The following is a 27009-nucleotide window of genomic DNA, read 5'->3' on the forward strand; positions in this document are numbered from 1 at the left end:
GTTCATTTTAATTTCTCTCTCCCAACATTCTGAGTTCCATTTGTCACAGCCATGTTATTTTGAAAGCTGCGTTGTAAACAAGGATCATTTTTCCTCAGGCTGCTGTCAGTTACATACATGCCATTGAGTAAGCCTTCAGTTACCCCACTGGCCACTAGATGGCGATCTCATTTCATTGCTAGAAATACTTTGTAAAACTGTGTGAATGTGAGAATTAGCAGGTAAAATGTTACTTTAGAGTCCCTCACCCTTATCATTCTCATTCCCATTTTGGAAAATGACATGTTCCTGTGTTCAGAAAACAGCACCACTGAGCACATTAAATTACTTGCCATTAATATAGTAGAGCATGCTGGAAACTCTTTATCAAAGTGTTATAAAATCTCTACCTTTTTAGTGTGTGTTTCATAGTGTCAGATTAGGAAAGAGCAGATGAAATCCAGAGAAATTTATTCAGTTGCCCACGTTTTACTGTTTAGCTGTGATGTGGCCATTACTAAGTTCACATATTTTCATATTTTAAAAAAGATATAAATGGATTTTTTCACTATGGAAGAGAGAAATGAATAAATGTGATATGTTAGAGGAAGGAAGAAAGGAGAACAAGCACAAAACTTTTTTTTTATTGAGAACATTATAAAGTATCTACTAATTTGGCTTGGTTGTCTTAGCTAAGTGATAGTATATACTAGTATTAAAATTTCCTCATTTCATAATATTGCTATGGTAGTTCTGTAACTAGCTATAATGGGACAGAAGCCATTATTGCAAGCTTTCTTATACCACCTGATTTTCTTCAGGAAAATGGATTTTGGGTTAAAATCCAATATATCTTTGGAATATATCTTAGGTTAAATTCCTCAAAAATTCAGTATTTAAGTTTAATTTTATGAGAGAATAAAGTTAATTTTGTTGTTATGGCAAATGTCTTAAATATGACCACATTCTTTAAATCCAAAAGTTATTACTAAAAAGATCCTTCAGAGTAAATACAGTTGGAACCATTGCTATCTTTTCAGGCCTCAGGGCAGCAAATTCAAGAGGGCCTGTTGTTTGTAGAGGGCTTACAAATTATATTAGTTCTGTTACATGAAAATATAGTGGTTTATCAGTAGAAAATATATTATTTTATCATTTACGAAAATAGTTATTTTGCTTGTTTTGTTGATACACATTGCCTGAGAAACAAATAAATAGAAATTATTGAGCTGTCATAACACATAGTTCTTAACATCATATCCTTATTTACGGTTTTCTTGGTAATAGTTCATTTGAAACTTTTGAGTTATATTGTATTTTATTGCCATTTCTTTACACTTTTAATAATGAGTCTATCAGAAATGAGTGAAGATTTTACAAGATTCTTCTGCTAAGTAAAGTTGCAGGTCGCTTGGTTTTTAATTCCAAACTGTGTTATAATATGGCCCCAGTTTTCTTAAAAATTATCTGAGTAGTACAAATAAAATCTGAAACACTTGGCTGCATTTAATGTATTTTATTTCTGCATGAGTCAAAAACAAGATCCTGTCTGCTGTTTCATTCTTGGTAAAAGAGTACAGAATACCAAAATTTTGAGCATGTTAGTGGCCACTCAGAGTATCTGGCACACATAAGTGCTCATCAACAAATACTAGTTTCTTTTATCTAGAATTTTCCTGTTTGTCAAAGGTATTCTATTTTGAAATGTCTTTGGTATGGAATACATTACTCTGTCTCTTAAATGATTATATTGCATAAATTTTATAAGGGGGAGAGAGGTTGCTTAAAATTTATCTGGTTTCCAGTTGATTTGATTTGTATAGATTTGTAAGGGTAAAATATCTGGAACCTTTTAAAGATACCTTCCTTGTTTACCCAAAGTAGAGTCGTCCTTCTCTTCCTGTTAGTTGCCAGTGCATCTATTGTTTATATTTTCACTTCTCACATTGTAGTCTGTTTATAGTGCACACCTTCTTAATAAAATTCCACCTAACCAACCTGCCAAGTGAACTATAACTCTTCATTTCTTCTATAAACAACTTGACTTGTGCCATATATATATATATATATATATATATATATAATTTCCCATTAATTAAATTGTAAGCCTATTAAGAGTTATATTTGTTTCCAGATTTCTTTATGCCAATTATGTTGCCATTACATAGTCAAATATTACACATACTAGATGCTTATACTTTTTTTTTTTTTTTTTTTTTGTGGCTGCACAGTGTGGCTTATGGAATCTTAGTTCCCTGACCAGGGATTGAACCTGCACCGTGGCAGTGAAAGCGCCAAGCCCTAACCACTGGACCAGCAGGGAATTCCCAGTAGAATACTTTTTAAAAGCATAAAAAGGGAATTGGCTAAAACAATCATTGAATTAGGCTTACATGAGAAACTGTAAAAGATTGTGTGTGTGTGTGTGTGTGTGTGTGTGTGTGTGTGTGTGTGTGTGTGTGTGTGTGTGTGTGTGTGTGTGTGTATCATGCCCCCAGTAGAATATCCTTCTTGCTGAGTAGAGCAAGTTGGCCTTGACTTGTGTAAAAAACATTCATACTCTGATATTCTGCCAAGAATCTTTGACCTTTTGATAGGGTTTCCATTTATTTCATTATTTTGCCCTAGTGGCTGGCTTAACTGCCAACTTCAGCCAAAGTTTAACATGTTCTGGGGTTGACATGAATCCCCAAAACAATTTGTTGGCTAAGGCTTGATTGAAAAGTATAAATTCAAGAAATTAAACAATGGAAAAATTGAAAAGGAAATATTGTGTATGAATCCTTACATACAGAAGTTATTTGTGTAAAACTCATTGATGTTTTCCTTACAGCACTTGTATGTGATAGAGTTATTACTAATTACATACTAAATTCATGGCTCTGCAGTAAAACAACTTCCAACTAACATTTTATTAATGTACAAATATTCTTGATGATATATGCTCACTTAAGATATCCTTTCAGTAATCTCATCTTCAAAGATCTTTATTGCAGAGCAATGTTTTGTTTTTAAATGTATCAAGGAAGAGTTTTTGGTTTATTCGTTGAGTTACATTTTAGTGAGAATTTAAGATCCTAGGTGAAAAAATTCTCTCTTACTTTACCGTACCCAGTGTTTATTTCAGCCTTTTTTTAAAAAAACTGTATGTTGTTCAAGTATAATTTCTACAACTGTTGATCTGCTAGGGAAGAAAATAGTTTAGCGTTAGGAAGGTTTATGAGTATAAAATAAGTCAAATTATTGGATTGGTACTTTGAAAAATGGACCTGTCTTTTGAATAAGGTAGTTTACCAGACAGAATATATTTGTTACATGATTATCTTTTAAGATATGCACACTAGCCACACTACTTGTAGGGATATTGATTGCATATAGTTATGGATTAAATTTTAGTATTCAGTTACTTGAAAGGATTTTTAATTTACAGAGAAATAATTTAAGGATCTCTGATTGCTTTACTTCCATGTGATACTTCCGTGAAATGTAGGATGACTTTATGTTTCAAGTTAGGCAAAGTAGGATGAATAAATTCTTTAATTGAAAATAAATATTTGAGCGATTTATTGTTTTTCATTTTCACATTAGTTTTTGAGTCCACTCAAATGAACATTCCATAAACAAGTATTACTTTATTAGATTGAGTTGAGGTTTTTATACTTTAGGTGAGCCTCTCGTTTTGTATTACTGAAATTGATCAGAGAAATAAAGTCAACACATGCTGAAGAACATCAGAAAAAAACAAGATGCTTTTTCTATGTAGTATTTATTTTCTATGCAATCTTATAGTTACAAATGCTTAACTACCAAAAAATTATTATAAAGCATTCATTTCTTTTGAGATATTAAGTAAAAATCCAAAGGAAGACAGTACTTTTGAGAATATTCAGCATTTATTGATACTGAATAAAACTTTATTTTTCTGTAGATTTTGTTAGTTTTCTTTCCCATGCTGAAAAAATTTTACTTTCCTATATTAGAGGCTTAAAATAAACATAAATTTAAAAGCAATTGGAATGAAAATGATATATATTCAATATGTACTTTTAGAAAAAAATGTATTACATTGTTGTTTTTGTGTCTTATTTCTATTACTGGATCTTGTGTGTTTTCTGGCATACAGAAATAAATCTTTATTATCAATATATTCACTGCAGTGCCTAGAGTAAGGCACTTACCCTGGTTACTGCCCTTAGAGCCAGGCACTTGCCTTGGAATATTTGTCATAATCTTCTGGAAATATTCTTTTAAAGGTTATTCTTAGAAATCATTTTTGTTAGAGCTGGGTTTTGTCCTGAATGCAACCCCATGAAAGAGACTATCAGCTTGTGATATAGATATACACAATAACTACTACCAAGAGGTTAAGTACTATCCCAATAATGCCTAACATGGTCAAGACAGATTCTTCATTTTCTTCTTTCTCTTCTTGCTTCTTTACATCTTCTGTTGTAGTGATGACAGGAGTACCCATTTTCCAAAAAAATCTCTTGGTCTAGAGAAGAAGAAAGTTGACTGTGAAACAAATCCTTAGGAAAGGTATCTTTGAACTGTACAGAGAAATAGGAAAAAAATTTATTGTACTAGCTTTTGTTGCATAATTTTTCAGCCTGCAGTTCTGTTTTACTCTGTTGAAGGTGGTGGAACATGATAGAAAATAGAGGCATTTTAGTAGAACTTTAAATAATCTATTATCATTTTAACAGTTGGATAGAATAATAGAAAATATAATGAAAAGGCACACAGATTCTGCCAGTTATATATTCTGGGTGTATATTTAGTAGCTATAAATACATTTTTTAAGTCTTTTATGTATATTTAACTAAGCTGATGTATTTAATGTGAATTACAGTTTATACCTAATATGTATAATCACCACATATTTTAGCCTAAAATAATGAAGTTACTAAATGTCTGAGTTTATTTTTTTGAAGTATAGTTGATGTATGATATTATATAAATTGCAGGTGTACAAAATAGTGATTCACAATTTTTTTTTTTTTTTTTTTTTTTTTTTTTCTGTACGCGGGCCTCTCACTGCTGTGGCCTCTCCCGTTGCGGAGCACAGGCTCCGGACACACAGGCTCCGCGGCCATGGCTCGCCGCTCCGCGGCATGTGGGATCTTCCGGGATCGGGGCACGAACCCGTGTCCCCTGCATCGGCAGGCGGACTCTCAACCACTGCGCCACCATGGAAGCCCAGTGATTCACAATTTTTAAAGCTTATACTCCATTTATAGTTATTATAAAATATTTTCTATAAATGTCCAAGTTTTAAAATAATTAAAAGAAAAGTGTTCCTTACTCTACATTGCATCAGGAATAAAGTATTCCCAGTTATCCTGCTTTAGTCCACAGTAGTGATGAATGGACCTTTTCTCTTTGTGGAGAACTTCTGTTTACACTCAGAGAAAAAGAAGTGAACAAAAAACCTGGACAAACTTCTTTATTGACCATGGCAAATGTTTTCAGTTCTCCAGAAGGGGTGTGTCTTTTCCATTAGTAATCTGTGGTAAATTTCACTGTAACTGTTTGGTAAGAATTGATGAGCTTCTGCCAGTAGTAAGCCAAGCAGTAAATGTTTTACATTCTTTCTTAGAATTATTTTTAGCTTTTATACATGCTGGATCATGTGTTTCTTGGAAAAAATGACTAATCTTTTTGATTATTTCTTATACATTTCTTATCAACCTTTAAACTATTCTGTTTCTTTTCAGCCATTTGAATATCCTTTTCCCCATTGAAATGTTGTTTCAAATACAGAAGATGAGAATTTTATTTTTACCTAGTACTAGTAACTACTTTCAAATTAGAAAATTTCTCTTACTGAAATAATTATATAGTAGTGTCACACACCTCTATCTGTAGTTGTTGATGATACTTCCAAGGTATTTTTCAAGCATTGCATAATTCAGCAAACAGGTTCGTCTGAGGATCCAAAGGATAGTGTCTTTGCTTGGTTGGTGGTAAGCAGTAACATTGAACATGCACTTGGCACTTGCTGAGTGAAGAAGTTGCTGCAACCCACCCTTGCAGACATGGAGTTGCATAACAGTGTTATGCCCCTGCTCTTCTTTGTCAGGCTGGTCACATTTAATCCTGTATTAATGATGAAGTGTGCTGTGTGAAAAAACACCTAAGGTTTTCTGATGAAGCTCTGCATGACCAAACATAGGATTAAGGAATTCAGGATTGAAACACTTGGTGTATTTTGTACTCGTTTGTATTTCATTAAGAGTTTGTTACATTTACTGACTCCTTTTGTTCGCTGACCACCCATACATGTTAGTTTAAAAGTGCATATCTTAAAAAAGAGAGCAAAAATTAGCTCTCCCTTAGTTTTCCAGATTCCCTTCTGCAGGGATATTCAGATGTAAGTCTTTAAAAGAAAAACATGAGTAATGTAAAATCAGATATGAATAATCACTTTCCAGTTTCCTGGCATAAGCATAGATTGCCGGATGCATTAATATCTGGGTGGAATTTGACATTAAAATGAGCACACTTGTTTATGTAACTGACTGTTGTCGAGAAAAATGCAAATATACAAAAACTTCCTATTTTAAGTTTAAAATGTGTATCATAAGAAATGACATAGTACTGAAATTTATTTAAAGTTCTTTGTAAATCAGACCCATAATTTTGTCTTGCCCTGTTTTTACTATTTTCAATCTCATTGTCCACTGCCTATTACCTTGCCTCCACAGCTTTTGCTTGCATCCCTCCTTGATATGAAGAGAGTATCTTCTCTTTCCATAATTTAAGATTCCCACTTGGAATCCTCTCACTGCTAACTTAATTGAATAAGATAAACAACAATAGCATAAAAAGAAGTATCATGTTTCATTTATTTTAGAAGAGCTGTCTTATTTTCTCTATGCCCATTTATTTCCAGATTTTAAAGTATTTTAAAAATTGTCAACCCTTCATGTTTGTCAGATTCTTTTCCCCCTCTCTTCAGTGTTGTCAGCATGGTAGGCTATCCTCGGCTTTATTCGTATAATGGAGAGGTAGCTTCTCATTTTGTGGTTTTTCTTGTTGTTCTTGGTAACTTCATAACCATTTAATTGCTTTTGAAAAATCAACCTGTCTTGGATTACCTGTATTCTTATGTAATTTTATGTAAAGTACTATAATTTTAGGTAGTTAATTTTTTTAAATTAATAGACTAATATTTAAAAAAATTAATCAATAAACTACTAGTTTAAAAGCAGTTTTGGGTTTACAGAAAATTGAGCAGATAGTACATATCACCACCCCCTTCCACTCATAGTGTCCTGTTACATCTGGTATTAGTGTGGTACATGGTACAGTGGTAAACAGATAGTGACATGACATTATTTTTAACTAAAGTCAGTAATTTACATTAGGGTTCACTCTTTGCGTTATACCGTTCTATGGGTTTTGACAAATGCCTGGTGTTGTGCATTTCACCCTTACAGTATTGTGCAGAATAGTTTCACTGCCCTGAGAAATTTCCTGTGCTCTATTCATCCCACCCTCTCTCCCCACAGTGAAGCCTCTGGTGACCACTGATATTTTTCCTGGCTCCATAGCTTTTCCTTTTCCAGAATGTCATATAGTTGGAATCATAACAGTGTATAACCTTTTCAGATTGGCTTCTTTTACTAAGCAATATACATTTAAGTTTCCTCCATGTCTTTTCTTGGTTTGGTAGCTCATTTCCTTTTATTGCATAATAATATTCCACTGTATGGATATACAACAGTTTGTTTATCCAGTCACCTTTTGAAGAACATCTTGATTGCTTCCAGTTTTGTGCAGTTATGAATAAAGCTGCTATAAACCTTCATGTACAGATTCTTGTTACTGTTTTTGTTCCATTGATCTATTTGTTCTTTCGCCAGTGCTACATTATCTTGATTATTGTAGCTTTATAGTAAGCTTCGAAGTCTGGTCATATCAGTCCTCCAACTTTGTTCTTCTTCTTCATTATTGTGTTGGCTCTTCTGGATATTCTGCCTTTCCATATAAATTTTAGAATCATTTGGTCAATATCCACAAAATAACTTGCTAGGGCTTTTATTGGGATGATTTTTGTACTCTGTTCTTTTTTCCATTGTATGCCACATGAAAGGGGATTGGGAAAAATAAAACACTGTGTGCAATACTTTGTTAAATAGGTTTATAAAGCAGTACAAATGGAAATTTTTGGATAACTGGCTACATTTATAGTAATAGAAATTCTAATGTTTCAAGTACTTAAATAGAGAAATGGAAGCCATTCAGAACTTGAGTGAAAGAAAGTTTTTCCAAGACTTCATTCTTTAGCTGGTCCCAAGTTGGAAGAGGCTATATGAGTATGCATTTACATCTGTGTTTGCATGTATTTGAAAATCAAAACATCATATGAGGGGAAATGTTTGGAAAGCTTATTGTGTTCTTTGTCTCATATACAAAGTAATATTATTAAGCAATTGAAGAAACTAAACTTCCCAGAAGAAAAAGGAGCAAATGGTATGTGAATAAGTACTTTAAAAAATTAATAACAGCTTTATTGAAAGATAATTCACTTACCATACAATTTGTCCACTTAAAGGGCACATTCAGTGATTTTTGGCATGTTCACAGTTATGTGCAACTGTTATGACAGTCAAATTTAGAACATTTTTGTCAATTTAAAAAGAAACCAGAGTTGGCTTCCCTGATGGCACAGTGGTTAAGAATCCTCCTGCCAGTTCAGGGGACATGGCTTCGAGCCCTGGTCCAGGAAGATCCCACATGCCACGGAGCAGCTAAGCCCGTGCGCCACAACTACTGAGCCTGTGCTCTAGGGCCCACGAGCCACAACTACTGAGCCTGTGTGCCACAACTACTGAAGCCCGCGCACCTAGAGCCCATGCTCTGCAACAAGAGAAACCACCACAGTAAGAAGCCCGCACACCGCAACGAAGAGTAGCCCCCGCTCGCCGTAACTAGAGAAAGCCCATGCACAGCAACGAAGACCCAATGCGGCCATAAAGAAAGAGAGAGAGAGAGAGAGAGAGAGAGAGAGGAAGGAAGAGAGGGAGGGAGGGAGGAAGAAAGGAAAGAAAAGAAAAAGAAAAGAAGAAAAGAAACGAAATGAAACCACGGCTTCCCTGGTGGCGCAGTGGTTACTGCCAATGCAGGGAACGTGGGTTCGAGCCCTGGTCTGGGAAGATACCACGTGCCGCAGAGCAACTAAGCCCGTGCGCCACAACTACTGAAGCCCATGCAACTAGAGCCCATGCTCCGCAACAAGAGAAGCCACTGCAGAGAGAAGCCTGCGCACCTCAACAAAGAGTAGCCCCTGCTCACCGCAACTAGAGAAACCCCGTGCACAGTAACAAAGACCCAGCACAGCCAAAATAAATAAATTAAATTAATTAATTAAAAAAAACACACCATATACACCTTAGCTATCATCCCTCTTTCTCCTTACCACCCCTCCAGCCTTAAGCAACCACTAATCTACTGTTTCTCTATGTATAGAGAGTTGCCCACTGTGAACATTTCATATAAATCAGATCATGTAATATGTAGTCTTTTGTTTACATTTTTAATCTCAGTACAGTGTTGTCAAGGTCCATTGATGTTGTTTCATGTATCAGTACTCGATTTCCTTTTTATGACTGGATAATATTTCACTGTATGGATATCTACTGCATTTTGCTTATTCATCATTTGATAGACATTTGAGTTGTTTATACCTTTTGGCTATTGTGAATAACAGTGAACATGAGTGTACAAATACCTGTTTTTGTTCCTCCTTTCAGTTTCTTTGAGTGTATACCTAGGAGTGGAAGTGCTGGTTCACATGGTAATAAGTTATTCCTTGACTTTTATTTTATTTTATTTTTTAAAATTTTTTTGCGGTACGCTGGCCTCTCACAGTTGTGGCCTCTCCCGTTGCGGAGCACAGGCTCCGGACGCGCAGGCTCAGCGGCCATAGCTCACGGGCCCAGCTGCTCTGCGGCATGTGGGATCTTCCCGGACCTGGGCATGAACCCGTGTCCCCTGCATCGGCAGGCTGACTCTCAACCACTGCGCCACCAGGGAAGTCCCTCCTTGACTTTTAAATTACAGCCATCTTAGTGCATGTGAGATGGCAGGTATCTCGTTGTGGTTTTGATTTGCATTTCCCTGATGACTAATGATGATGTGTTTGCTGGTCATTTGTGTATCTTTTTTGGAGAATTATCTATTCAGATCCCCTGTCCCATAAGTGGGGTCTGGGCAAAAGGAAGCATCTGCCTCTTAGCTCTACTTATCTGAAACTTAGCCACAGCAGCAAGTAGCTGGTGGTTGGATGAGAAATGCTGAGATCTTCCCCTCCTGGGGAGGTAATCTTCCAACTCAGGCTAGGGGAAGAGGGAGCTCAGGTTCTACCAGTCTGCAGTGAATTTGCTTTCTTGCTGAGCTGAGAGCAGGAAGGGAGTAGGATCTTGGTTCAAATATTTTAGGTTCTTGTTTTTCTTACTGAGTTTTAGTAGATTTTCTTAAATGAATGTTTTCTCAGTTTGTTGTGTGCTCTTTGGACTATTTCTAGGGCCTTGAGTGGTGATGTTTTTTAAAAAATTTGTATCTGTTTCATGGCGGAGCAGGTTCACTGAACTCTTCATGCTATCATGCTGGTGAGAAAAAAAAATTAGGTTTCAAAAGCCTAGTAAAATTTTTAACCTCTCATTAATTGTTCTGTATCCTTATAGTGGGATATTTTGCATCCATTAATTCCTTGAAAGTAAAAATGCAACACATACCTAAATGTACTATATCATGTGCCTTTTACTTGTAACATTAATCAGCTTTATTAAATATTAAATTACACATTGTTTTCTTTATCCAAATATTATATTCTTCACTTGTTTTAAAATTCAAAAGCTTTAAGGTGGTATCTAATAAATAGTTGTCTTCCTGCACCTGTCCTCTAGCCGACCAATTTAGCTCACTAGAGATAATCAATAGTACTAATTTCTTATATTTTTAATAGAGATCCTGTGTGTGTATATATATATGTATATATAAAAAACAAGTAAATATGAATACACATTCTCTTTCCTTACCTTTTATGTTGTTGTTATGTTATATTTACCCAAATGACACTATACCATACAACCCCATTTCTTTTTCTTTCTTTTTTTTTTTTTTTTTTTGCCACACCCACGAGGCTTGTAGGATCCCAATCAAGAGATTGAACACAGGCCCCCGGCAGTGAAAGCACCATGTCCTAACCACTGGACCTCCCGGGAATTCCCCATACAACCCCATTTCTATTCCTTGTTCCTCCTGTTCCCACCTTAGGTACTTCGGAATTTGTTCCAGTGCAGCATAAGGCACATCTTCATTTTTATGACTGCATAATTGATACTTAGTCATCGAAACAGCTCCATCTAATGAACATAAATGGATTATTTTGCTGTTATAAACAATGTTGCAGTGACTAATTTTGGTGACCTTGATAATTTTATCTGTAGGATTAGTTTTCAGAATTAACTAGAATTGATGATTCAAAGAGTATGCCAATTTGTTGTTTTGACAAATTGTAACTTGTGCTCCATAGATATTATACCAGTAATGTTGAGTGGCTATTTCCCCACACCTTTCTTTTTCTAAAAAAATATTTATTTTATTTATTTATTTATTTTGACCGCACCGGGTCTTAGTTGTGGCACACTGAGTCTTCATTTTGGCATGTGGGATCTTTAATTGCAGCATAAGGGCTCTTAGTTGCAGCATGCATGCGGGATCTAGTGCCCTGACCAGGGATCGAACCCGGGCTCCTTGCATTGGGAGCATGGAGTCTTACCAGTGAAGTCCCCCCACACCCCATGCCTTTCTAGGAGTTTGATACCAACTTCCTTCCTTTCTTTTGTCTGTCTATACATGTAAGCATATATAAATTTTATACATACACATTATTTTTTCTGCACCAATTGTGAGACATATGTTGCAGATATGATAGCTCTATTACCCCTAAGTATTTCACTGTTTATTTCCTAAAACACAAAGGCAGTCTACTACATAACCACATTACAGTAACCAAAATCAGAAAAAAAGCATTGATAGAATACACCTATCTAATCATCCAATCCATAGATACCATTCATATTTGATCTGTTGTCCCAGTTATGTCCTCTATAGCAAAGAAAAAAAATGCTTTTTGTCCAAAATTTAATCTAGGATCATTTAGTAACCTTTTCCACCTTCTTCAATTTGTAACATTCCTCCAACTTTGTCTTTAATGACCATGACAATTTAATAAAAATTTTTATTATGTAAAAGTTCAAAATATGTAAAATTAGTGAATGTAGCATAATGAACCCCTTTGAGTTCCGTCACCAGCTTCATCAGATAAACATATGGCCAAGCTTTTCATTTACATGCTCACTAACCCATTTTTTCCAAACACATACATATATACACATAATAGGTTATTTTAAAGCAAATTTAAGACATCATTTTATGCAGGCTATAAGTATTAAGCAATGCCTAAAAGCACAAAGGAGAAAGTAAAAATAAATTTTAACATAAATTACCTCATGGACCACCATCCAGAAATAGTAATCAGTAACATTATATCTAGCATGTATAGCTAGAAGTATGAACAGACAGATTGGTAATAGAAGATGAGAGTATGAAAATATTTGGAACTTACACAGATTAGCTATTTCTACCAGAATTGGAGAGAAGAGTGAAAGGCTGGTGTTGGGACATCAGCGATTATATTCCCAAGCCCTTGTAACTTTTATGTGGGCTAGAATGAATAGAAATTCTACATGGAAGTATTTTTGTCAGTCATAGGTATTCAGCTAAACAATTAGGCTTTGCATGATTTACGAAGTATTTTTGTTTTGTTTTTACCTAGAGGATTTCTACTCTCAGAGATTTTATTAGTCAAAGTATCATTGTAAATTTGTTTGTTTCTTGTTCCTTTGTCCTACTAGATAGTTTCAAAAAAGGCAAGCATTTGACCAGTTAATACTTCTAAAGTTTACTTAACTCTTAAGATGCATTAATTGCAGAATTTGTAATCTTATGGCAAATAAAATTCAGCTGTAATTATTTTGACGCTCTAGGTCCTTTGCATTTCCATGTATATGAGTCATCTTGTTAGTTTCTACCCCCCAGCTAAAAGCCCATTGGAAATTTGATTGGAATTGCATTCAATCTGTACATGAATTTGGAGAGAATTAACTTATTAACAATATTGGGTCTTCTGTGAGCATTGTATATCTAGTTGTTTAAATTTCCTTTAAGGAGCCTCAGCAGTGTTTTTATATTTCTGAAATTGTCAAATTTATCCCAATTTCATTTTTTATGCTATTGTAAATTATACTGTTTTTTAAATTTTTACTTTCTTGTTACTAGTATATAAGAATACAGTTGATTTTTATTTATTCACCTGATATCCTACTACCTTGTGAAACTTAGTAGTTGTGCTACATTCCTTAGGATTTCTGTATAGAAAGATAATCATGCCATGAACGTTAAAGACAGACAATTTTATTTCTTCTTTCCAATTTATATGAGTTTTGTTTGTTTGTTTAAAAGATTTTTTTTTTTTTTTCTTATTGTACTGTCTAGATCTTGCAGAAGTTGTCAGTTTGGGGGAAAGGTGTTCAGTCTTTTCACCATTAAATATGGTGGTTGATGTAGGGTTTTTTTTAGATTCCCTTTATCAGCTTGAGGCAGTTTTCTTCTATTTCTGGTTTGGTTAGAGTTTTATCATCAATGAATTTTGAATTTCGTTAAATGCTTTGTTTAGATATGGTAAGATGATCATATGGCTTTTCTTATTTTGTCTGTTAATATGGTGAATTACATTGATTTTTCAAATGTAAAGTCAACTTTGCATTCCTAGAATAAAAGCCACTTGGTTGTGATTTATTATACTTTTTTGTCTCTGTGTTCATGAGGGATACTCATCTGTAGTTTCTTTTTTCTTTTCTTTCTTTTTTTTATTGGTAATGTCTTTGTCTCATTTTGATATCTGGGTAATTTTGTCCTCATAAAATGAGTTGTTACCACTTCCTCTGTTTTCTGAAGTAGATCACATACAATTAATAGTATGTGTTTTTTAGGGAATTCCCTGGTGGTCCAGTGGTTAGGACTAGGTGCTTTCACGGCCGGGTTGGTGGGGGGGGTGGGGGGTGTCAATCCCTGGTCATGGAGTGAAAAATCCCGCAAGTCACGTGGTGTGGCCAAAAAAGTATGTGTTTTTTAAGTGTTTGATAAAATTTACCTGTGAAGCCATATAGAGCTTTTTAATGCAAAGGATTTTAAGTAAGAATTCAATATTTTTAACTGACAGGGGGCTATTGAGATTTGCTATTTATTTTTAAAGAACCGATTTGGGGGAATTCCCTGGCGGTCTAGTGGTTAGGACTCTGCGCTTTAACTGCCGAGGGCTTGGGTTCAGTCCCTGGTCAGGAAACTAAAATCCCACAAGGCGCACTGTGTGGCAATCAATCAATCAATCAATAAGTAAGTGGGGTTTTTAAAAATGTTTTAAAAAAATAAAAAAGAACCGATTTGGCATTGTTGGTTTTCTCTGTTGCTTATCTGCTTTCTATGGTGACAGCATAGGAGTGGTTGCCTGAGCTGGCCAGAGGAGGATGATTAACTACAAAGGGGCATAAGAGGTGTTTGGGATGATAAAAATATTCTGTATCTTCATTTTGGCAGTGATTACACAGGAGTGTATATTGTCAGATATCATTGAATATGTACTTAAAGTTAGTGCATTTTATTGATTGTAAGTTATGCCTCAGTAGGTTGATTTTGAAAGTTATAAATAATTCATCTGGAAATGATTTTGTGATTTTGCTTGGATTACTTAGAGTTTTGATTTTTTTTAATAACAAGTGCCACTTAAAGATTCTAGAGAATTAAATTATATTAAGAGGCAAATTTTTTATTTTACCATTTGAATGTTGTAGTAGAAAGCTAAGTTTGAGACTGCTGTGAGTTATGTTGAAAATATTTATTTTAAGATTATGAATTATATAGATTAAAGCTTAAAGGCAACTAGCATTTTTTAGTGTGCTTTAAGGAACCTGTTAGGAGGAATTTCAGGCCATATTAAATTTTTTCCCATGACTAAATCACTTTTTTCCTCTCTGTTGGTAAATCATGTTAGTGTTTTTTTCTGAAATTGTGACTATTGAGTGCCATTATATTTTAGTAGTTAAGTGTCTGGACTTCAGAACTGGATGACCTGTGTGTGCATCCTGCTGGCTCCACTTCACTGATTATACAGTCTTAAGCAAGTTCTTCATGCAAGTTCTTTCCTATGTCACATTATTTCTTATATTCTTTGGATCAAATAGTTTATTTATATCTCAGAACATTTTAGATGTAATTCTCCAAGGTTATTGTCTTATAATAAGAACACAATATTGCCTCATTTTCAATTGCATTGATTGTTATCCTGGCAAAGTGTCTGTTATTAAACCTCTAAGACAGTTTTTGTGTATACATAATAACCCTTTGTCATTTTAATGTTTAGAATTACTTAACATGATGTGATTTAGCAGGTAATTTGTATTACTGCTTTTCTAATGTAAGAATATATGTTATTTACTATATTATAAAAAGCCATGCTTTCTTATAGTTGGCTTTATTTTTCTGGCAATAGAACATTGCAGGACAGTGAAGTGTAGATTATTTGGAGGTAATAATGGAGCATAAATTACATCCATAGAACTCCATTCAAAAGAATGTAAGGAGAAACAGCAAATTCTGAGGAAAGGATTATAACTATACATTATTTAATAACATTGGGAAATAATCTTCTATCTCAATGAACACACTATCTAAAATACTAAGTATTTTTCTTTTTTATAGAGGTCAGATTAATTTTTAGGATTAATTAATATTGTTTGTTGCTTTTTATAACTGGGATAAGATCATAGCTTAGGGCTTCCCTGGTGGCGCTGTGGTTAAGAATCTGCCTGCCAGTGCAGGGGACACGGGTTCGAGCCCTGGTCTGGGAAGATCCCACATGCTGCAGAGCAACTGAGCCCATGCACCACAGCTACTGAGCCTGCGCTCTAGAGCCTGCAGGCCACAGCTACTGAAACTGGCGGGCCTAGGGCCCGTGGTCCGCAACAAGAGAAGCCACCGCAGTGAGAGGCCTGCGCACTGCAAAGAAGAGTGATCCCTGCTCACTGCAACTAGAGAAAGCCTGCGCGCAGCAACGAAGACCCAATGCAGCCAAAAATAAAATAAAGTAAATTTATTAAAAAATAAAGATCATAGCTTAATTCCGTTTGTGCATGTGCTTATATCTTAAGTTCTTTAAATCATCTATGTGTTATCAAGTTACTGTGATCTAGTAATTACTAAACTATATTGTCAATAAAATATTTATTGCATGCCATATACTCTGGTAAACCATTGCAAAACAGTTCAGAAAGGTATATAATGAAAAGTAATTTACCCTAACATTGCCCCACCAAAGCCTAGTCCTTTTCTACATGAAACTACCATTACTAGTTTATGGTTAATATTCTCAGTATTCTATACCTGTGCAGGTATATCCAGTACATGTATGTACCCCTCATTTTGAAATAAACCTGAGACAACATATTCATGCTATTTTGCATATAGTCTAGAGATTGTTTCCTTTAAGCAGAGCTGTGGTGGCTCTGTGACACCTATAACCCCTAGAAAAAGACCCATCTCTTTGGATAGAGCTCATACCTGCATAGTTCTCGTGGTTTGCATATATAAACAATATAAGGAATTTGGCTCTTGATGATGACACTATACAAGAGACTTTTTGCTATGATGGAAATGTCCTATGTCTCTGCTGTCCAGTATGGACTTGTGTAGCTATTGATCACTTGCAATGTGGCTAGTACAATTGAACAGAACTTTTAATTTTTTTACATTTTAATTAAATTTAAATAGTCATATGTGACCAGTAGCTACCATATTGGACAACTCAGGAAGCATCATGGTATAATGAAGCTCTAGGGTTAGATATACCTAGGTGTCAGTGTTGGTCTTGCTGCCTTCTATTTAGCTGCTTACGCAACTTACTAAACCTTAGCTTCTCACACACAATGCTTTCTCCAAAGAATAATACACATGCAGAACTGTCATCATATAGAAAGAAGATTAGATGTATGTATTCCACAGTGATACACGTGGAGAAGGAGAGAAATGGTCAAAAGAGACTATAGCCGTATCAAGAATGTTTTGCTATTTGTCAGAGTAATTGGTTTGAGATGTTACTTATGTGTATAAAATTAATATTTAGAAATTCATTTTTTTCTCGAGTATTCCTACATGGTTGCTCAGCCATGAAAAAGAAATATGTGAGTCTTTGTTTCCATAAATGTCATCTTCATGTATTTTTTGCAACCTAATTCACTCAAATATAGATGTAGGAGATAGATCTACTGTTACTCTTTTTAAATGCTACATAGAATAGAATCATTTGGACATGCTATTGTATATTTATCCTTTCATTGCCCCTTGGTGCTTCCAACTCTCAGTATTAAAAACAGTATTATATTGATCATCCTTGTTTATAGGTTTATAGTAAGAAGTGATATTGCTAAGTCATAGAATATGGGCATGTAAAATAATGCCAAATTGGTTATCATTTTGCATGTCCACCTCTTTATGTAAGTCTAGCTTTTCTATATCCTTACAAATATTAATGTTGTGTTTTGTACCTATTGATTAGTAACTGGATTTTAACCTGGATTTCCTGAAACTATAGTGTACTATGTTATACTATGAAAGTAGTAACATTCGATAATAAGTTGGAAAAGAAGCTTTAAACATAACCAAGTTTGTATACAAGTTTTATATATGATAAAGATGGAGAGTAAAATTTCAAATAAGCGAGGAAAGAATGGGCAGTCATACTTTTTTACCCCTGTCCTCTGTATCATTATTGGAAGATGTGAAACAAGGGCCTACTCATCCATAACTCTGAACAGGCTCACTCTTTGTCTTTACATCATCAGAACTAATTTTATTAAGGCCTTTATCCCTTTAAATCACTTGCCAAACAAAGTCCAGAATTCCTAGGTGATGCCTCAACACCCACCCCCATACTCCAATCCCAGTATAGCTCTGTGGGCAGTGAGACCATTTCTTCCTCCAGCAGGTACTCCCCAGTTCTTCTCCCATTTCAATCTTCTGTTTAGCGTTCAGAGTACTTAGTAGTGTCTGAAAAAATTTTTACTCACTTGTTCTCTACCTTGAGGGTAAGCTACATGAAGGCAAGAATTTTTGGTTGTTTTCTTCACTGCTGTATTCCCAGCCTGTCCACCTGTGGGTTTTCAGTAAATAATTGGGAATAACTAACATAATAAATAATAAACATTTATGGAATAACTTTATTCAGTAACTGGTATTGGAAAAAAGTTGTTAGGTCCTTGTCTCACATAATTGACCAAAGTAAATTACACTTGGGAGAAAGCCACAAAACCTAACAAAACAACTTATAAATGCTATAGAAGCAATACATGTTCTTAGAGTATGGAATCCACTGTTAGATGCATGTAGTTTTAAGAAAAGAATTCATTTGATTTATAGCAAATAACTAAAAGCTGGCATTGTCAACTTTTTTTTTTCCTAACAAGTTGATTTGTTTAATTATACTTTTGATAAGCTGGTCATATCATTCTATTTTACCTAAGATACAGTGGCTTCCTTTCAATTGTTTAAAAAATATATTATTTCTACATTATATTAATAAATGCATTGGGCTTCCCTGGTGGTGCAGTGGTTAAGAATCCGCCTACCAATGCAGGGGACACGGGTTCGAGCCCTGGTCCGGGAAGATCCCACATGCCACGGAGCAACTAAGCCCGTGTGCCAGAACTACTGAGCCCGCGTGCCACAACTATTGAAGCCCACGCACCTAGAGCCCGTGCTCCACAACAAGAGAAGCCACCTCAATGAGAAGCCCACGCACCACATTGACGAGTAGGCCCACTCTCCTCAACTAGAGAAAGCCGCATTGCAGCAACAAAGGCCCAATGCAGCCAAAAATAAATAATAATAAATAAATTTTTTTAAAAAGTAAATAAGTAAATGTATTTACTGCCATAATTTATTATCTGGACTATTTAATCATTTTTATGTGTGATATAACTAAATAGTTACTTAATTACATTTCTTGCTGTCTCCCCAACTCTGCCATTTTCATTTTTTTTTTGTTCCCTAAAAGTGCGTCTTACACTTTGCACATTGGTGCTTCATGAACATCTACTTTAGTCCACTTACCAACCAAGCAATTAATCTTAAGATCCAAGTAGAAACTACATTGCTGTGGACTTACTTTTATATTGCACATGTGCTCATTTTATGCTTTCCCCCTCTTCCTTCTTACAGTTCTCGACATGGCAAGACATGTACCACTCTATCGAGCTCTGCTAGAATTGCTCCGGGCCATTGCTTCTTGTACGTGCATGGTGCCCCTATTGTTGCCTCTTTCTGCAGAGAATGGTGAAGAGGAAGAAGAACAGTCAGAGTGTCAAGCTTCTGTTGGTACATTATTAGCCAAAATGAAGACCTGTGTTGATACCTACACCAACCGTTTAAGGTACTATACTTTGTTCATTTCTTTTGACCTTGACTTTTACAGTCTTTTTTAAAATAGCTTTGTTGGTTTTTTAAAAATGATGTATGCTAATTAAACACATGCACAAGCAGTAAATAAAACTACAAAGAAAAAGTAGCCACCAAATCCTACACTCAGAAACGTTTATTAACAGTGGCTTATCAGATATTGCCCTATGCAGTCTTATAGCTATAGATAGAGTTTTTCTTAAATGCTATCACATTGTACCTATTATACTGATAGATGCTAGTTTTACTCAATATTGAGGTGAAAGACACCTTCACTCTCAGTAAATACATATTGCTGATACTGTTCTTAATATTTCTGATTATGCATTGTATATAGATGCTGTATTTTACTTAACCATCTATTAGTGGGCATTTGGGTTATTTCTAATTTGTAATAACCTCTGACATACATCTTTTGGGACTTGCAGAAATCTCTGCAGAGTAGATTCATAGAATTAGAACTGTTGGCTTTAGGAATTACTAGTTTCATTTTGATACATATGTTATAATTCATGCTATAATATTTTTTAGAAGGTAGAGGATTCTGTATTTATTTGTTGAAGTTATAGTAAAGTTAGTATTTTATCTTCGTGGAAAATTGAATTTTTAAATGAATCTTTGGTTAAGTTTATACCTTGCTAGAAATCAGATGATGAGTCCTCTTATCAAAAACTTTAAAAAACCTTTTCCTGGTAAGCTTTTTCATTCTCTTAGCAGAATCTGTTTAATGGTTGTCAGTTTTACTTAAAGATGGCATAAATTCTGATGTTTGCATAAACATTCAGAATTAGGCTAGAGGAAGCTTATTTCTTTGTTAGTGGTCTTTTGAATCAGTTAATCTTCTTTACCATCTTTGCAATATATTTGTCCTACCTGTTCTCACTTATTTTTTTAGTAGCCTAAAATTTGGGAAACTCAGTATACATCAAGTGATGGCAGAGAATTGGTCATTGGAGGAATAGTTTTTGTCAGCTTTCATTTTTCAGAAGGAATCAACTCCTCAGGTTATTCTGACTCTTTTAGCTTTATTGTACTGTCATTATCACTTTAAGAACTAGTGGCTCACTGCCAGGCAGGAAGAATCATGAATTAGCGAAGAGATTAAAGAAGAGCCAGTTGGTAGCTATATAAAAAGCTGTAGGTTCATACTCTTTTACCAGGGAGGTAAAATGTAAAGGTATATTTTCTTTGATAGTGTGAGACTTCTTTACGTTGTAGAGAAGAAAATAATATTATCTTTGGTCCCATCCTTCATTATGGCAAAAATCTTTCTAACTGGTAACCTAGGCAGCTAACATAATTATACAAAAATAGTGTGGTATCATCAGACTAAAGGTCTGATTTTCTAACTGAGCTAAGTGAATGGAATTTGTACACCTAGAGTGCCTTTTTTGCTGCTTTTCTTCATGTATATCCTGTTCACATAACATGCAGTATAATTTCTTAAAAATTAAACTTCTGCATGAAATGTATTAATGATCCACTACAAAAATTTAATTGCAGATAGAGGATAACTGAGTTTCAGTTAACAGGAGCTCTTTATTTTTCTACTTGGTTACCTGGAAACAAAATATTCTTTAAAATCTTTCACCAAGAAAAAATGACACTTCAAACTTTTAAATTCTGTACCAGCAAAACATGCATGTAGGGGGCTTCCCTGGTGGTGCAGTGGTTGGGAGTCCGCCTGCTAATGCAGGGGACACAGTTTCGTGCCCTGGTCCGGGAAGATCCCACATGCCGCAGAGCAGCTAAGCCCGTGTGCCACAACTACTGAGCCTGCGCTCTAGAGCCCGTGAGCCACAACTGCTGAAGCCCACACACCTAGAGCCCGTGCTCCGCAACAAGAGAAGCCACCACAATGAGAAGCCCGCGCACCGCAACGAAGAGTAGCCCCCACTCGCCACAACTAGAGAAAGCCCGCGCGCAGCAACGAAGACCCAATGCAGCCAAAAATAAATACATTAGTTAATTTTTTAAAAATTGAAAAAAATGCACATAAAGATCATAATGACTGTTCACAGAGATCATTTCATTTTTTATTTTATCTTTACAGTGACCCTGTGCAGTTAACTATTTTTTAAAGCTATTTTACTGACGAAGAAACACTAAAGAGAGTTTTGTATTAGGGTTTGAATGTGCCTCTTCGTCAAGATTCCTCATGATATCTGTTATTTTTTTATATATGTGTAGAATACAGCCTCTGTTACAAAAAGAAGCCAGCAAAGACGTACATGTTATAACGTCCCTACTTTCCTATCAAGGTTTGGCACCTTGAGAATTCACTTTCCACCTCACAGAAAGAGGGGAAAATCTACTCTTTTCCAGCCTGTCAAAACTTAAATGTATTTCTTTTCATATTTTCATCACAATAGAACTCTAATAAAGTGAACGGTGTAGTCCAATTTCCTGTAAAGTTTATAACCACAGAAATTGGTCTAAATTTATTTTTAACACTGTTTCAAGATGCAAAGCTTCCCCCTCCCCCCTCCCCTCTACCTGCCTACCTGATCCCCAACTGAATTTAAAAACAAAAACAAAACCCAGGATACTCTGAGAAAACGATGGTCAAGGCAAATTACATTCTGTTTACATATCACTTTTAGGATGTGTTTTAGTGCTTCATCAGGGTTTGGAGTTATGACTTTAAAAATAATGTGTAGGTGTTCCCCAGCTCAGAACATTTTTGCATTATTTTTGTCTCTTTTTCTCTCAGTAAGAAATAAGGCGGGTGGGGGGGATGCGTTGCCTGTGGGTGATGCCCTGGGAAGTCCTGGCCACATCTGCACCTGGGGGCTCAGGGGGAAAAAAAAGTAAGGGTAGATAGAGTACATCTATTTAGTGTAGGTTTTTCTTTTTTTTTAAAGCAAGAAAGCAAGTACTAGTTTACTAATTATGTTTATGTATATCATTGTATTGCCTTGTTTTCTTCTCGTTATTTCTCATTTGTTACTGTTTTTTTTTTCTTTCTAAAAGCCAGGCATACACAAAAGGCATGCAGTTTTTTCCCTCCAAATGAAAATTTAACATAGCACAATTTGATAAAGAAAAGATAGATTCTCTATGTAATTTGCAGGTCTCTGGATGATAATTGTGGTTACATATAATGATTTACATTGATATTATTTCCTCTGTATATGTTATACTTAAAATTTTTATCTTTTTTGGATGAAAGAAATTAAAACGTTTTGCCCAAATCTAAAGAGGAAGCTTACTTTTACTGGTTGGAATAATCCAATTAAGAGTATCCTATCTTGAGGACAGTGCTTAAACCCAACTAATTTTTATCTCAAAATTCAAAGAATGATAGAGATTATATAGGTTAGCTGACTCTCCCCTCCAAGCCTGAAACCTTCTATAAGAGGAAATAGGAAAATATCATTAAGAAGCTGAAAAGGCAGATCATTTACTTTGCTTTTATCTAATTTGTGATTTAGAAGCTTGCGCTTATATTCAGATAGATGAGATCTGGCCTGGTCACAAGAGCATCACTGATTTGTTCATTTAACGGATGTTTATTGAATGTTCATGAGAGCATAACAAGAAAATAAGGTCTTTTTCTAAGGGACTGACAGATAATGGGGGAAACAATAACTAGGCAGTTTTAATAACACAGTACATGGCATATTGGAAGTTTAAAACATTACTGGAGGATCAACCCAGATTTGGAAGCCCAAAGAATACATAAGAATTGGCTAAATAAAGAGGAGCAGGGGCCTGGTATACCAGGCTGTGTGAAGAATGTTAGGAGTGAAAGAAAGCATCACGTATTCAGGGAAATGTAGAGAACAAAGAAGTTTGGTGTGCCTGGGTGTCCTTCGGGTGGGAGATAGGGGTGGGAAATGAGGCTAGAGAGGAAAGCAGGGGCTTGAAGAACTTCATAGTTACCTACTCTTAAATGTGATGAGCCATTGAAAGGATTTCAGCAGAGATCTAATCAGATCTGCATTATAAAAAAGATTGTCTTGCAGTGTAGCTGAATGGTTAGGGTGGGAGTTAGAACAAGACTAAATTGCCATGGAGGAGATTTTCATCCTTTCTATCTTGACGGTTGAGCTGTTTGTGTCCTCTCCCATCCTGCCATTGTGGGGACTGAGGATTTGAGTCTATTAGCATTCTTGCTCTAAAATTATGGACTTAAAAGAAAGTTCCTAGGTAGAAATACCGTCTATGTTTCAGATGTTTGACTTTAAAAAAGAAAAAATAAGTTATTACTCAGGCTTTAAATTACTTATTAACTACATTATTCTGCCTATGTGTTAGTATCAGTGACTGCAGATTTATCCCTGGGGATCTCCTTCAGTAAAGTGTAAGTGCTATCAAATAAATGGTTTTCGGAGCATGGTTTCCTTTGTTGACATACCAGAATCTGAAGTCTGTAATCCTTCGCAGAAGTTCTCCAGTACTAATCCTACTAGGTTATTTTTACTGAAGACAGAAAACAGTCATCTATTGGCTTGACAGAAGCTCAGAATCATTAGCAGAGAATCTAAAATCTTTTATATTAAGGTTCAGGAATGACAGGGTGAGACTACATTCATTTTCATACAATTCTTCTATTTCCTTAAAGCTGTCATCCAGCTAAAGTTGTATATGTGGAAAACTTATATGACAGTAAGTAGGCTTTAGATTTAATTTTTCTGGAGCCTTTTGTCTATATTATTTTAGAATTCATCTTAAGAGAGTATCATGTAATATGGGAATTTTATTAATCGGATCAAAATAAACCAAACCATTTTCATGGTTGAAAACTGAAGGAAATTTTTCTTGGTAGAAATTCTTTGTCAGAGTGAAGAGCCTTAACATTTATGAGGAGGAACTTTCAAACCTTTACCACCCATGCTTTTGCTAGAATCTTTCTTTAGATCAGTTTTTTTTTTAAACCAAACATTTTATTTAAAGAGGGAACTTCACATTACTAACATATCAGAAGGACCAGTATCATTTGCCATAAATAGAAGATAAGTCTAAAAGTGAATAAACTAAATTTAAAAAATTAGTGTCTGGGACTTCCCTGGTGGTCCAGTGGTAAAGAATCCACCTTAGGGCCTCCCTGGTGGCGCAGTGGTTGAGAGTCCGCCTGCCGATGCAGGGGATACGGGTTCGTGCCCCGGTCTGGGAGGATCCCATATGCCGCGGAGCGGCTGGGCCTGTGAGCCATGGCCGCTGGGCCTGCGCGTCCGGAGCCTGTGCTCCGTAACGGGAGAGGCCACAACAGTGAGAGGCCCGCATACCGCAAAAAAAAAAAAAAAAAAAAGAATCCACCTTAAAGTCAGGGGACGCTGGTTTGATCCCTGGTCAGAGAACTAACATCCCACATGCTGCAAGGCAACTAGGCCTGTGCGCCACAACTACTGAGCTCGTGCACCTCAACTAGAGAGCCCACGTGCTGCAAACTACAGAGCCCAAGCACTCTGGAACCCATGCGCCACAACTACAGAGCCCATGCATCCTGGAGCCTGTGCGCCACAACTAGAGAAGAGAAAACCCACACGCAACAACTAGAGAGAAGCCCATGCACCACAACGAAGAGCCCAAGTGCTGCCATGAAAGATCCTGCGTGCCTCAACAAAGATCTCATGTGCTGCAACTGAGACCTGATGCAACCAAAAATAAATAAAATAAATAAATAATAAATAAATATTAAAAAAAAAAAGAAAGTTAGTGTCTGACTCCAGACCCGTTTTGTGTTTTAAGAAGGAAGATTTAACAATGCTAAGAAATTACCAAAGGCTTACTGAGACCTCTCTTTTCATTGGAAAGAGACTAGTTTTCTCACTCTTCGGTTCAGTTAACTAATACCATGTCTAATTATCACTTAATGTTTTCTCACGCTTTGGGAAACTTTATTAATAGGATATATCAAGTCCTCTAAAAGTAATGGCATTTTGCAAATATAAACTAACAAAATTAAAAAGGAGAAGAAATGGGATGATGTATGTCCATTGACTGTCTTACTCTCCTTCCCCCTTTTATCTGTGCTTAATTGGGAGAAACGAAAGTTAGCAGAAGCCAAACTAGGCTTGCTTTTGTTTTAATGTGGCTACAATTTAGAGTGGTATTTTGATTCTCATCCTCACTCTCCTATGGATGAGGATTAGTTTGGTGACAGATAATTACAGTATTCTGATGGGGTTGGTATTAGTGTAAACCAGAGCACTATTCAAGGAATAAATGTATATACTTCTAGTTTATTATGTTCATCTTTCCTGGTAAGATTAACCTGTTGACATGGCAAGGTGGCACCTAGGAGTGATTTATTGTGATTTAGTCTGTCTTTAAAAAGTTGTTAAATATTTACAAATTGCATTAAGAACTTCCTAAAGATGATGATATTTTAATATTCTTTTACTCATGATTCTATATTTTACTGTCTACCACCTCTCCTAATAAGTCCTCTCAAGATGCACAATTTGCAGTAACTGCTTAGAGTTAATTTGAGTCTAATGGTTAACATAAATAAACTGATTAATATTACTGTTGGCTGATTATTAGTAAACATTTATATTAAGATAAGTCAGGGAAACATTCCTAACTAAAGACTAGGCAAAAGTGTATTGCTTCAAAATAGAGAATTTTTACATTCAGCACTTTCCAACTTTTGTCTGAAACAGATAACATTTAGATAATTAATGATGAGGACTTTTTCAGAAATTAATTTTTTTCTAAGTATATAATAGCATGTTTTGTACACTGGTTTTATACCATTTTGAAAACATAACTTAAATGTACCTATAATGTTAAATGTAATTTTCTACCTAGGCCATTTTCTAACATCATCTATCACTTAAAATTTAAACAAAATTGGGACATTTCATGATGCTATCATATGGAAATTTTGTACTTTTTTCTTATTCAGTTGAAATTTTTTATAATAATTTGAACAAAAATAGGAAATGGTTGATTTAAATATTGTTTCTATTTAACTTCGTTTGCCTCATTAACATTAAGTAGCTCATTTACTTTATTTCAGAGAAATTATTCAGAAGCCACCTTAATAATCACTGCAATAAAAAGATCAAAGGACTTCCAAAACAATAAAATTCTTTTGCCTGTCTATTGATGTAATAGACACTTACGAAGAACAAAAAGTTTAACATTTGTCTATAAAGGATAAGTAGAATTCACTCCCTTGCATAGTTTTTGAAAACTTTATTACCATAAATGTTCCGTTTTTCAGGTACCCTCAGTATAGCAATATTGACACTTTTCTTTCTTGCCTAATGCAGAAAAAAAACAGTTTTTCATTTATTTTATTCAAAAAGCCTTAATTTCTGTTTTTTTCTTTAGTTTTATAATTTGATGATTTTTGTGTTTAATACTTTTAATTTTTATATCTACAAGCAGTGGAAGAAATAGTTCCCTAGGGGCCAAAAGAGAGAGGCCGGGGCGGGGGGCGAGGGGGAGCGCATGTGAGAATGACAGCCTGATACAAAAGTAGGAGGTAAAGGATGT

At 35.3% G+C, this 27009-nt stretch overlaps 1 protein-coding gene across 6 annotated transcripts in view; it reads left to right on the top strand.

Annotated features, from left to right (window-relative positions):
* Window positions 1–27009, top strand: part of BIRC6 (baculoviral IAP repeat containing 6) — a 230976-nt gene that overhangs the window by 169373 nt on the left and 34594 nt on the right. For all 6 annotated transcript variants that reach the window (XR_009534377.1, XM_060117774.1, XM_060117775.1 and 3 more), the window contains one exon: window positions 19321–19531. Coding sequence is in view for 5 of the 6 variants with exons in the window: in XM_060117774.1 (XP_059973757.1) it covers window positions 19321–19531 (211 nt within the window). In the remaining variant the exon portion in view is untranslated. The remainder of the gene's footprint in view (window positions 1–19320; window positions 19532–27009) is intronic.

This window comes from Mesoplodon densirostris, chromosome 14, assembly GCF_025265405.1.
Source record: "Mesoplodon densirostris isolate mMesDen1 chromosome 14, mMesDen1 primary haplotype, whole genome shotgun sequence".
NCBI lineage: Eukaryota > Metazoa > Chordata > Mammalia > Artiodactyla > Ziphiidae > Mesoplodon > Mesoplodon densirostris.